Source organism: Panonychus citri, unplaced genomic scaffold, assembly GCF_014898815.1.
Source record: "Panonychus citri isolate SS breed McGregor unplaced genomic scaffold, ASM1489881v1 Contig00143, whole genome shotgun sequence".
NCBI lineage: Eukaryota > Metazoa > Arthropoda > Arachnida > Trombidiformes > Tetranychidae > Panonychus > Panonychus citri.
The window spans coordinates 1,731,467-1,745,355 of NW_026515548.1; the positions used below are offsets into that span (position 1 = coordinate 1,731,467).

The following is a 13,889-nucleotide window of genomic DNA, read 5'->3' on the forward strand; positions in this document are numbered from 1 at the left end:
CAACGACGAACTGTCTCTCTATTTAAATTCAACTCTGTTGAAATGTCGTAATTGTTGTATCCTTCACTTACTAAATTAGCAATTTGAAGTCTTAGTTGGTCACTAATTGCTCTTGGCATTGTAATTAAATCAACTAATTAACAATCAAAATAAGGTAAACAACAATAATAACACGTTGGTAAAATGTGTTACAATTGTTTTCTCCTAAATCTTTTATTTATCTTATAATTTAATCTAATCAATAATTTTAATCAAGATGCTCAAATGATTTAAAAAAAAGCACAAACTCAATTTTCACGGCTGTATATATTCATTGTTTAAGTGGTCGCTCAAAGCTCATCAACGATGACTACTTTAATTCAGCTATGTAATAATAAATATTTAATAGGCATGAATCTTTTTTGCATGATAATCGAGATTATTCAAATCCTTTTGAAGCCAATTATTATTAAAATACAATAATTTTCGTTATTATCAATAGTCAAAAAGTATTAAACAATCATCTTGATTAGATAAAATTTGTAATTTTGTTAATAAATATTTTGTTCCAACCAAATAGTTGGGCGTCAAAATTATTAATAGTTCCAGAATTTGGATGGAGATCGATTCGGGTATCTGGTTTGCAAAACTTGTCCAGAGGATGAATTATCAGCTAAACATTTCATCACATTTGCGATGCTCTTGGTGTCTTTAAATTTATTGTTTTCATCGCAAAACGATTTCTGCATCACTCTAAAATGATCTAATCGATTAATAGCTGAGTGTTTGTCCAGGCAGGTTTTAATTGATTCCATTTTACTGTAAAAAAGGAATGATGGAGTAATTAATTGTCAATTATAAATTGATAATTGTTCAGAATGACTCAGGTCACTTATTTGTAGTTCAATAGTTGATAACTTACCGACACATTAAATCCATTACATTAGCTGATTTATCATTCAATGATAACCATGTACTGGCTGGTGATTCGAAACAATCTTCCAGGCTTGATTCATCTGGATGGTGACTCTGTTCATTTTCATTCATTTGGTGGTTACGTTCATTGTTTGCCCAATCGTTATCTGGAAATATCCACGACTCTGGTCTCAAAATCTTCTTCTGGTCTTTCCATCTTCTTTCTTCTTCCTGTCTTTCTCTCTCTAGATTTCTTGCGATCTCTTCCCTCATTCTTTGCTCTTCATCTGCTCTTCTTTGTTCAGCCTCTCTTTTTCGTGCCTCGATCTCATTCCTTTGTTTCATAGTTTCCATTTCAAACTCTCTGCGTCTCATTTCTTCTTGTCTCTCTTTTCTTCTTCTCGATTCGGCTTCTTCAAGCTTCCGCTGATGCTCTTTTTCAAGTTCTGACCTTTTTCTTTGTTCATTCTTGTAGATAGAGTCGAAATCTCTAATATTCTTTCGATTATTTCTATTGTCTCTATAGTCATTTTCCTCGTTATTCTGTCTTATTACCGAAGGATTAATTCGACTCTCTAGGAATTCAAAGTCTTTATCTTCATCACTTTCTTCACTTTCTTCTTCGTATTCATCTTCCTCTGATTCTTGGCTTTCAATTGATTCCCTCATTTTTCGTCGAAATTCTTCTTTGATTCTTGACCATTGTTCTTCTTCGATATCTATATGGTTGTCATTATGATTGTGACGCGATTCACCTTCTCCGTCGACTTCATGAAGTCTTACCCGCTTTGAATGTTTCATTTTTCCTCGAAAGTCGTTGGTTTTAGTACCGGTTGTAAATCTGTCATCAAAATCATCATTATTTTCATTGTTTCTTGTCGAATCTGGTTGCTGATCTTTAAAGAATCCATCTAAAGCATCATTTTCATTCATTTTTTCAGGAATTGAATGACGAGAACGCTCAGGGACCAGGGACCTGGGTCGACTGTTATTTTCCCGAGTTTTCAAGATGATAGATTTTTCCGAGTCTTTATCGACTGTCAAGTTGTTCATATCGTTTAAACTTTGCTGGTCATTGGAATTGATATTAGTAACATTAGTAAGATGAACAGGTAATCGATTAGGTGACATTTGCTTGGCTGATGAACCGGGAGCAAGTGATTTAGTTTGATCAACAGGACCATTAGTAGCTGGTGGAGGTGATGACAAGGTTGTTGACGATTGTGTTGTTTTCTTTTCGTTAGTTTGATTAAAACAAGGAGTTACCTTTAAACCAGCATCCCAAAGTCCATTAACAAATAGTTTTACATCTGATGGACATTTGTCAAATGAAGATATCTCACATTTAGATATGTCGTCGATAAAATGACACATTTGACCATCAAACCAATTAATCTTCCAGCCAAACCAATTCTGTTTGTGGATATTAGTTGAATAGCAAATCGTAGATGTATCGATTGAATTACTTTTAACACATTTAGATGAATCGATTTCTATTATGATAAATGAGTAAAACAAATGACCGTTTTGTAGTTACAATATTAAATCATAATTGGTGTCAAATAAATACAGTTAAAGTTAAGAAAATCAAATTCTATTTCGAAAATATCATCAAGATGAAAATCAGCAAATCATGATTCTCAATTAGATTATGATTGCAGGTTCACACAAATTTTCAACGACTGTTGCTATTTAATTAAATTTATCAAATTTGTGGTAAATTGCAGCAGATATTTCAATTGAGATGTTGCAAGATGAACAATCATTAATGTAAAAGATTCAGAAACTGTTGATATCATGGACTGAATAAATGTTATTTGATTGTTGCGATTCAATTCAAAGAGCAATGAAAGTTTTAACTATTTTGATCAAATCACTTCTGCTTTAAAATCCATGTCTCAAATAGTATGGATTAAAATCAATTTGTTGACGAGACTCAAGTCAAGGGATTCTAATGAGATGCAATCAAATTGATAATGTATCCCAGAGGGGATTTAAACTAAGATTCTTATTAATAGCTGTAATAGTTGAAAACTAACATTGACCTGACAAGATCGCCTCTAACCTTTGTTTCGTTTGATTAAAAGTGAATAAAATAGCATCTTGATTGGCAATTTCTCATCACCACTGATCTTTGAGCTATGATATTCCTTAAATTGTGTGAATCTGATAACTATGGAAGATACTGCTGATTCTCTTCATTTCCAGTCTCTCTTACCTTAACTGATGAATTTTATTATTTATTTATTTCATATTTCATCGAACTATTCGTCAATTCGATAATGTTTCGATTTATTTTATTGATACTTACTTGTTGCAATGAGTGATGCGTTATTAACATAACTTAACTGAGCTTGGAAAAAGTCCTTAATTGTATTGAAAAATTGTATCTCGGATGCAATCATGCAAGGTTTTATCAATTTCGGAAAACAATTAATAATGTGTTGTAAATCACTATAATTATTTAAAGAGATAAGAAACAGAGTTGACAATTAGAACTTGTAGGAATAAGAATCAATTAGTAAAGTTATTTTTTCAAGAATAACTGTTGCAATTGTAACAATGATGATTATTATTATGTCTTTAATATAAACATTTAGACTGATCATTAAAAAAATATATCTAAATATTTAGTAAAATGAAATAAATCTAGCATTCATTTTACTCATAGTAACTATTGACGATTTTTCTGGATCAAATATTTATATCAATTTTCGCAAATGCTGCGACTCTCAAGCCGAAACAAATCGGGTAAAAGCGGAAATGTTGGCCTTAAGGTGATATCTTGAACCTTCTAATGATAAAGAATGGTTGACAAGAGAAAATCTAACTTACTTGGCTAACGAAAGTTGTCCTGAATCAGAAGAAGATTTTGATTGGGATTTTTTTGATGTTCCAAAACCTGATTGTCCAGAGAAGAAACTGGACGACCCAAAATTACCCGCTCCTCTTTTTACCCTTCCTGATACACCATTGGAACCATATCCACCCCAACCACCAGAGCCTAAATCATTTTGATCACTCGATGGACTTTTTGAACCAGTTGATGGACTATTAAGACATCCATAAAAGTCACCAGTGATTGTTGATTTATCCAGAGAGCTACACTTTTCCAATGAATAATAATCCAATGATTTCGTTAGCCAATTTCCAGATTCAGCTGATTGACCAACATTAATTGACAAACAAACAATTAGAAGGATAAAAATACTCGAGCATTTGTATAAATTTAACATTGTAAATTAATTGATTAGGAACCAATAAAATGGCACCAGAAGAACAAAATAAAAGTTTAGAACTGCAAGATTAGTTTGGTATTGAATTTCACTCTTAACAAGATAATATTAAACGCTGTCAGTAAATTGAGGCGATAAAACAATTAATACAAGTTATATATTCACGATTATCTTTATTAAATCAGAATTCTCATCATCAGATGGATGATTAAGAGTTACAAGGGATGATTAAATTATCTTTGACAATCTATGATAGTTGTTAACCAGAAGCAAACAACAACAACAAAACTTTGCAAACTGATAATTAGTTTTATGACTTAATTGTTATTATTTTGTAATTTTCCCTCCCATATGAACTCAAAAGGAAACAGTAATAAATCAATTTTCCTTAAATCTTGTTTCCATCTCCTCAATTAATTAAACTTGAACCATTTCCATCAATTGAAAGTAAATATTAATGATTATTGACTCGTTTATAGTTGATTTCATCAGATGATAAACAATTTGAATCAAAGGATTATCATCATTAATCTTAACCATTGTCAAGTGAATGTTTTATTGTTGTTTTCTTAACTCATTCCTGTTCCTAAATAATTAACTAATTGCTCTTCACTTTTTCCAACAATTATGACTCTATTATTATATGGTTACTATTTATTTATCTTTTAGATGAATGATAATAGATTAAGTTAATGATTACTCGAGTAATCAGATCTGATCAGGGAAATTGTCATGAATCTAAGTAAATCGTTATTGCGATGTACCAAAAGTTTCATCAGAATTTACTTCTTCCTACGAAATCCATGGAGAAATTAATAGATCTTAAATAATCAGTTCTTGCAACTAATAAGCTCAAGTTTACCACAACAACTGAATGTTGAATTTGTGTCAACCCTTTCGATCTCCATTTGTAATTGACAATTTAAATCATATGCAAGTTATTTTGGTTGGTTGAACATAATATGTTTGTGGCATTGAAATTTTATTGGCTTTGATCATTTGAATTCCATCCGACTAAGTCGGAAAGAGCTGAAAAAGAAAATTTTTTCAAGAAACAAAGAAAATATTGTAAATAAAAAATTCGTTAACGTTGACAAATCTTCTTTTCAAAGATTAAATGAAAACAAAATCAGTTTGAATCACTCATCACATGGAAAACTATCACTACAATTGTATTAGTGTTATAAAATTTAATGGACTCAATGACCTTAATTTTGATATATGATCATTCAAACAATTTTAGTCTTGAAACGAGCCTACTTTATGTTTCTTTTACGTCGAGCTCCTTTTTTCATCATATGCTCTACGACAATTAAACCATGAAGATGAAGAGATACGAATTTGCATCAACAAGAGTTTATATAAGAAGAGATAATCGCCGATTCGTTTCTCATAAAGGTTACCTTAGGGCTAAAGGAGTAAATAATAGATTTCAAAGAGATTTTCAAAGTACTGATAATTGATTTTTCGTCGATTTACGGGCTTTAAAGAGAACTTCGAGATTTTTGATTGACATGAAAAAGCTATTATTGTTAAAAAATTAGATATGAAGTTCGCCGAATTTTGTTTTGCCAGAATCTAATTAGATTTAGAATTTGCCTGAATCAAAATACCATAAGAAAGATCTGGAAAATGGAAGTACCAAGATATTTGGTCGATTGTGCCGATACATTACTGCATCCATGTTCTTTGAATAATCTTTTTTGAACAACATAAATCAGTTCTAAATCGACCAGAAATCGGGTGAAATTTAGTTTATACAGTACAGTGTAGTTTCATCGATGTCATATCTCAATTTGGTGAATGGATCACATACAAGGCTAAAAAAGTTCAAAACTTTTGATCATTAATTTAATTGATTAATTGATGATATTTGATTGATTTTTCTTTCACACATATTATCTTTTAGGTCTTTAAATAGTTCAACAAAATCATCAAAAGTTCTCTTAACTTTACAAGTGACAATTTGATAAAAAATTAGTAAAATACTTCAGTAAAAAGTTTTTCTTGACCATCATCCAGTTTCGATTCAATAAAATTGTAGAGAGATTAATCAATTAATCTAACCTATTCATCACCACAGAAAATTAAATTGTCGAAGTTGTTAAATAATTGATATACCGGTGAACGATTCTGAGTTTTCATTTATCAATAAACTTCTACGTTATTGAGGTTTCAACTGTTCAAAGTGATTACCTTGTTATCGAGATTAGTTTCACTTGCTGTTAGAGGGTCAAGGTGAATAACTCAAAGTTCAGCTAGAAATTTTGTTCAAGAACAAATCGATCAGTTTATTTTTACCACGAGCCAGGACATGCGAAAATTCAAATCGATTGGTCAAACTTATCGATTAGACATGAAAATATTTCCAAAGGATTTGATTTTATGAGTAACTGTTTTCTTAAATCTTTTTCACAACTTCCAAGGCTTATGGATAATCTTGATTAATCAATAAACGATTTAAATTTTAATCCAATTCTAATATTAATTGTCATTAAGAGAGAGAGAGGGGGGGCGAAAGATCATAAAAAATTGGTTAATCCAGTTAACAAATCAAAAAGCCAATTCTTCACAATTAAACTTGACAATCAGCTCAGCGCTGATTTACTCTAATTAAATGATACCCACTTTTAATTGCAATTTATCAAAAGTCTCACACTAATTGTCTACGTGTGTTATATTTTCTATCATTTTATTAGAGTAAACATAATAATATAATTACTATTTAATTGCTGTAATAATGGAAATAATTTCATCCTTTTTACCCTTACATGTTGTACATGTAGTCTTTTGCTCATTCAAATATCAAGGTAAAAGATTATCAATCAACCTAATCCAAAGAAAGGTTAAATTTACTCTAATCTTTGTTTTCTTTAAGTAAACAAGTTCAAGGATAATCTTTGGGTTAGATTAGGTCATTAGTAATAATAATAGTTTTCTCAGTTAATCTTAACCTTATTGTTTAAAATTGAATTGATGCCAAGGAAAATATTATCTGAGGTTTGAAGAAATGGGAACATTTAGTTGATTAACTAAATCTAATTACAATTAACTTTCTGTTACTGGTTAATGATGAAATCTAATATTGGACACATTGAATTGCTCTCTAATTGTCCTAATGATAATTTTGATTTTATCTTTAAAATAGAGATAGAGGGTTAATCTAATCCAATAGAAATATTTTACCACAATTAAGATAATCTTATACAATTGCAGAAAGTAATTGAATATTAACCTTGAAGTGATGAGAAGAAAAAATCATCAATGATTTAAAAGAACGAGAATTACATTAATAGTAAATCTAATTATCTTCATTAACGCTTCTTTATTGTAATGGTTACTAAATTGTTCATCGATTTAATAACAAACTGTGGTTTCGTTTATATTAATACGATAAAATTGATTGGATTTAAAGATTTTAATTGTTTCCATTTTGTTGGATTAACTTGGATCATTTAGTGATTTCTTTTTCTACTTTAAACTTTTCCTAATCAACTTTTGTTTCCATAAAGTTAATTTGTTTTAATTGTGTTGAGTGGTGAATTATCTTGGTGATAAAAACAAGTGTATGTTTATGATAATGATGATGATGATGATGTGAGGGTGGGGATATGTGATTATGATTAAGAATATGAGATAATCTCAAGTTAAATGAATATTTTTCTCAATCCCCTTGTGTAAATCAAGTTGCATCTAATTTTTTTCTTTTGTTTTTACAATTCCAATCAACTTGCCTCCTTTTTTTGCTGCCTTTTTATTAATCTTCATTTGATGAGTGAAATTGTTCACAATTAACAAACTAGTATTATCCTAATCTGATTGTCTGTTCAACTTGATTGGTGATTAATCACCAATAACCAAATGGATTTACCAGAGTTAATTACTAAGCCGAGTCGTTATGATGAAGCTTCACTCTTATCAAAGGCAACATTTTGGTAAGTAATATTTAAATGTTTACAATTTCAACTGGGTCAACTTTTCATTACTGACCATCGGGTGACCTTTAACCACTTTACAGGTGGAATGCACCAACATTACGAGTTGGAATGAGTCGCGAGCCGACTAAAGATGACCTGTACAAAGGTCCTGATGTGGACGAATCATTTAAAGCAACAGTTGAATTTGAAAGGTAAATCAAAATCCTACCAAAAAGTATCAGCTGATTTAATCATTGGTTTTTCATTTAAATTAACAGAAATTGGGATCGAGAAATTAAAGATTCTAAATTAGCAAAGAAACAACCAAGTTTACTCAAAGCGATTATTAAAACCTATGGATTATCAACCATTTTCAATGGGATTCTATTAACTATCGATGTAAGTAATTAAATATTATCATGTAGATAGTTTTTTTCTTATCTTTCATAATAATAAAACCATTGAGTCTTTTCCCTAATGATTAACTGGTATAATCGCTCTGATTTATCATGAATCAATATTGACTTAGTGGTTCTCACTTGACTTGACTGTACTATCATTTGATTGTAACTAATAATTGTTACCAATCGATTAAAAGGATTAGAGATAAGCTTAATGATGGATAATCTCTCAGGATTAATACTTTTCTATTGTTTTCCATAGGATACGTTAAACTTGGTTCAAACTTTCCTCCTTGGATCAATAGTTAGATACTTTTCGAAGCAAAATTACACCAATGTGACATTCAATGAATGTTTAATATGTTCTATTGGATTAGTGTTGACCATTTTCTCTTATGGATTAATCCGACATCATGTTATCATGTTAACCCAACGACAAGGATTAAGAATTCGAACTGCATTAACTGCGGTTGTTTATAAAAAGGTAAACTTTTCTTCTTTCGATAAGTTGAAAAATATATTCTAACCAGTCTAATATTTTCGTATTAGATATTAACACTTAGTCGAGCTGCAACAACCAGAACGGACATTGGTTATATTCTGAATATACTGACCAATGATTTAACAAGATTCGATGAGGTGAGTTACCTTTTAATTTTTCACACAAAAAGAAGAAAAATTTTCTTATTAATCTTTTTCCCCCTGCAGCTCATGTTTACCATTATCTATGTTGTTCTTGGTCCCTTGATGGCGATCGCTGTTCTAATTTATATGATCCATGTAATTGGATTAGCGAGTCTTGGATTAGTATTAATTTTGGTTCTTCTCATTCCATATCAAGCAGTTACTGCCAAATATTCAGACAAATTCAGGTAAATTTGATTGAGAAAAATTGATCACAATCCTTTAACTATTATTTAAACCTAATATAAATTTGTTACCAAGTTGAAAAGCATTCTAATTATCAAATTCAATCAATTAATTACAGAGGACAAACAGCCAAGTTAACTGATAAACGAATCAAGTTAATGGAGGAAATGATATCAGCAATTAAGATAATTAAAATGTTTACATGGGAAAAATCATTTGCTGATATAATTTCATCAATTCGAAAGTGAGTTCATTTATTATTAATCTGATCAAATCAAATTACTCTTATTGTTAATTAATTATTGGAATCTAATCAATTTAACCAGGCAAGAAATGTCAAAGATTCGTAATGCAGCAATTCTGAAATTGATGAATATCTCCGTTCATGCATCTGCACCACGTATCATGCTTTTTTCATGCCTCGTTTTCCACGTGCTCCTCGGTAGACCTTTGACCCCAGAATTGGCCTTTATCACTTTATCACTGTGCAATGCTCTAAGACTACCAGTTACTTTTCACATAGGTAATTCAGTTGGCTTACTTTTTGAAACTTTGGTTTCAATTAGAAGGACTCAGGTACAGGGGGAAGAATAACAAATCGAAAAGATTATCTTTAGATATTCATTAACCATAATTGATTATGGTTTTCAATGAATTTTTTCCTTGTACTCATCGATTCATTAATTCTGGTTTGTTTTTTCGTCCTCGCAGGAACTTTTATTATTGGATACAAGGCAAACCATGAGCTTGACCAGTAGTGAAGACTTATCAACACCCAAAGGAACAATTTCGATCAACAATTACCATGGAAAATGGGATAAGGTATATAACTTTTTCCCCCAATCGTTTAAGGTGAAAACTGAAAGACTAAATCATATAAATTTAACTTTACTTTCAGAACTCGAATATAATTAATCTTAAAAATGTTTCATGTAAACTGAATCCTGGTGAATTATTGGTTGTCATTGGAACCGTTGGATCGGCTAAGGTAAATAAGAGCTGTATATAAGTTTCGTTAGGTGAATAATGTTAATCTCTTTTTATTTTTTCGCACGAACTTTAGACTTGTCTTGTAATGGCTCTTCTTGAAGAGATCGCAACAGTTTCTGGGACATGTAAAGTTTTCGGAAGAAAAGCTTATTCACCACAAGAATCTTGGACTTTTTCTGGAACAATTAGACAAAATATTTTATTTGGAAGAGAATATTCAGAATCTAAATATCGTAAAGTAATCGAGGTTTGCTCTTTAAAAAAGGACATTAAATCTTTCCCTTACGGAGATAACACTCTTGTAGGAGAAAAGGGATATTCTCTAAGTGGTGGACAAAAAGCTCGAATTACTCTTGCAAGGTCAGTATCATACCAATTTAGACATGTTCGAATCTCGAGTTACATTGACCATTTCCTCTTGATCTCATTACCATTAATAGAGCAGTTTATGAAGACGCCGATGTCTATCTTCTTGATGATCCATTAAGTGCCGTTGATCCTGGAGTAGCTGAACATCTTTTCGATAAGTAAGTAAACTATTGATCCTATTTTCGAATTGCGATTTTTAAATTTATTCTGTAATTGATAGATGCATCAATGGTTATCTGAAAGCGAAAACAAGAGTCTTGATTACTCATCAATTACAATTCTTAAAGCGAGCAGATAAAATTCTCATTATGAATGAAGGCGAATCAATTGCTTTTGGTACATTCAAACAATTGAATAATATTGGAATAGATTTTATCAAGTTTCTTAAAGAAACGGAGACGGAAACACCAATTCAGCGAGCTGATGAAATGTTGTCAATTGATGAGCTTTATGATGGACCTAAAGGTGAACAGAAAACTTCAGCGAGAGGACTCAAGCAGGTCAACTCGTTAATGCTTGGAGATGATACAGATATTAGTAAAATCATAAGCCAACAAATGGAGCTAAAGGAGGAAAAGCTTACCTTTGGTACTTTGGGTGGTCGAGTTTATCGAGAATATTTCTTAGCTGGTGGAAATATCGTCTTTATTGTAATCTTCTTAATGACAACTTGTTTATCTCAAGCGATAATTAACTATGCCGATTGGTGGATATCTGAATGGTCAGATGATTCCCTCGCTCTTTCTGAATCATATAATGAAACCGTGGCCGGAATCGATTTCAAAGAATATTCTAGACCTTTTATATCGAGAAATGCAACAATCTATTCGTGTGTCATGTTAGCGTTACTAATCTCAGTGTTCATACGACTTGGAATGAACTATCGAATTTGTCTCAAAGCTTCAGAAACTTTACACAATAGAATATTTGCTCGATTACTTCGAACACCATTAAATTTTTTCGAAAACAATCCAGTTGGTAAGTAATAAAAATCTTAATTTCTAATCAAAGAATAGAATAAAATTTTTCATTGACTGTATGTCTTGATCATCATTCTTACTCGTAGGTCGTATATTAAATAGATTCACTCGTGATATGGGAATAATTGATGTTCAAATCGCTAATAACTTAGTATTCATGAATTTGGTGAGTAAATTGATTTCATAGAACTTTGATTTCAAATTAATTAATTTGATTGTTTTGTTTTTCTTAGAACCTTTTACAAATTGTTGGTGTAATCGTAATCACCGGCATCGTATTGCCGATTGTTATTATTGTTGCGATTGTTGTTGTATTCGTAATGTGGTTTGTACGAAAAGTATACTTACAAACAGCTCGATACATCGTTAGATTGGAAGCTCAAAGTGAGTTTATTTTCTACATTAATTTAGATGAACAATTAATTTTCATTTTTTTTTTATAATTTAAACAGCGAGATCACCGATTTACAATCAAGTTGCGACAACTTATGAAGGATTAACCACAATCAGAGCGTTTCAATATGAAGCTAAATTCATTCGACAACTTTATCGGCTCATGAATGATAACAATTCTTGTAAATTTATGTACTTTGGGGTTAGTCGATTGATTGGAATGAGCCTTGATTTATCGATTATTTTTCTACTTGCAACGATTCTCATCTCGGTACTTTCGTTTCCTGATAAATTTCCAGGAGGTGAAGTCGGACTGGTAATCTCAACATTATTATCAGTCTTTGGTTCCCTTCAATATGGTATAAGGTTAACGGCTGAATTTGAGACAAACATGATCTCAGTTGAAAGAGTTCTTGAATATGATAAACTACCATTGGAACCATCATGGCAAACACTAAAAGCCAATTTATTACCCAAAAACTGGCCTGTTGTCGGTAACATTAGATTTAATAATGTTTTCCTAACTTATCCTGGTTCAGTAAAACCAGTATTGAAAAGTTTGACCTTCAATGTTTCGGGAGGTGAAAAGATCGGTATCGTTGGTCGAACCGGTGCTGGAAAAAGCTCACTGATTTCGGTGCTGTTTAGATTAACTGAATTTGAAGGTAACATTTCAATCGATGGTGTAGATATACAAGAACTTGGACTACATGATTTGAGGAATAAAATTTCAATCATTCCTCAAGATCCACTTCTTTTTACGGGAACCATTCGTAGTAATCTTGATCCACTCGACGAATATACCGAAGACTTTATCTGGTCAACCCTTAAAGCCGTAAATCTTTCACGGACAATCGAGTCTATGCCTGGTGGTTTAGATGCAATAGTAACTCAAGGTGGATCTAATTTAAGTTTAGGACAACGACAATTACTTTGTCTTATTCGAGCTCTTTTACAACGGAATCGCATAATGATCTTGGACGAAGCTACTGCAAATATGGACCATCAAACTGATTCACTGATTCAGGAAACAATTAGGAAAGAGTTTAAAGACTGTACAGTCCTAACTGTAGCTCATCGACTAAATACAATAATCGACATGGACAAGATCATCTTATTGGACGCTGGTCAATTGATTGAATATGGAGAACCATATTTACTCTTGAAAGATGAAAATAGTCACTTTAAATCATTAGTTTCTAAAACTGGCCCTTCATATGCTAAAATGTTATTCACTATTGCTGAGAAATCTTATCTAATGAAACATCCATCACAATCTGATGAAGAATTGAAATCTTAATTGATTAATCTTAAATTACATGTAAAACCGAAAAGTATCTCCAACAATAATCAACAATTAGAATAAACAAACTCGAAGGTTATAACTATTAACTATTGAAGTTGTCTTTGTTGATTATTTTCAATGTTCTGTTTTCTTATTGCAAGAACAGAGATTGATAAATCGTGTGTACTTGCAATCAGAATAGTTCTTAGTTTCTAGCAATAGATAATTATAAACTTTACTATGTGAAAGTCAAAAATTTAAGCTAATCAATATCAAGATCATCAATTAAAATTCAACAATCAAGCACGTCCGCTTAATTAATTTACAACTTTAACCCGTTCTTGTGGTATTAAAACCTTAATGCTTCTCAATTTGATTAGATAAAGTAACATAATATCTTATGTTTTACTAAGGATTAATCTCAAAGGACCTCAAACCTTATCATAATTAGATTAAGATGACAAGTAATTAAAACAAAAAAAGTAGAGTAATATACCAACTGATTGAAGAATCAGATAAGTTTTTTATCATTACAATGATTATCTCGACAAATT

General features: G+C 31.1%; 2 protein-coding genes across 2 annotated transcripts; one reads left to right on the plus strand and one right to left on the minus strand.

Annotated features, from left to right (window-relative positions):
• Positions 1-364: 364 nt before the first annotated feature.
• Positions 365-4,249, minus strand: LOC128396216 (uncharacterized). The gene is made up of 4 exons (XM_053356772.1): positions 3,730-4,249; positions 3,206-3,348; positions 902-2,387; positions 365-798 (listed from the first exon to the last, which is right to left on the minus strand). Exons 1-4 carry the CDS (start codon positions 4,128-4,130, stop codon positions 576-578), a joined length of 2,253 nt encoding a protein of 750 aa, XP_053212747.1. The 5' UTR covers positions 4,131-4,249; the 3' UTR covers positions 365-575.
• A 3,241-nt stretch (positions 4,250-7,490) lies between these two features.
• Positions 7,491-13,442, plus strand: LOC128396214 (ATP-binding cassette sub-family C member 4-like). The gene is made up of 16 exons (XM_053356770.1): positions 7,491-8,065; positions 8,149-8,259; positions 8,326-8,446; positions 8,711-8,932; positions 8,998-9,087; positions 9,157-9,320; positions 9,437-9,562; positions 9,645-9,894; positions 10,030-10,140; positions 10,217-10,306; positions 10,382-10,668; positions 10,749-10,835; positions 10,898-11,655; positions 11,744-11,823; positions 11,891-12,041; positions 12,110-13,442. Exons 1-16 carry the CDS (start codon positions 7,992-7,994, stop codon positions 13,348-13,350), a joined length of 3,963 nt encoding a protein of 1,320 aa, XP_053212745.1. The 5' UTR covers positions 7,491-7,991; the 3' UTR covers positions 13,351-13,442.
• Positions 13,443-13,889: the final 447 nt, after the last annotated feature.

What these genes read in the sequence shown, in the direction of transcription:
- LOC128396216 (XM_053356772.1), bottom strand. Translation starts at nt 4,130, where the DNA reads ATGTTAAATTTATACAAATGCTCGAGTATTTTTATCCTTCTAATTGTT. An exon ending in GGACAACTTTCGTTAGCCAA is followed by an intron (nt 3,349 to 3,729) that starts GTAAGTTAGATT and finishes AAATAATTATAG; the next exon opens with TGATTTACAACACATTATTA. An exon ending in GTAATGGATTTAATGTGTCG is followed by an intron (nt 799 to 901) that starts GTAAGTTATCAA and finishes CCTTTTTTACAG; the next exon opens with TAAAATGGAATCAATTAAAA.
- LOC128396214 (XM_053356770.1), top strand. Translation starts at nt 7,992, where the DNA reads ATGGATTTACCAGAGTTAATTACTAAGCCGAGTCGTTATGATGAAGCT. An exon ending in TTATCAAAGGCAACATTTTG is followed by an intron (nt 8,066 to 8,148) that starts GTAAGTAATATT and finishes ACCACTTTACAG; the next exon opens with GTGGAATGCACCAACATTAC. An exon ending in ATAATTTCATCAATTCGAAA is followed by an intron (nt 9,563 to 9,644) that starts GTGAGTTCATTT and finishes CAATTTAACCAG; the next exon opens with GCAAGAAATGTCAAAGATTC.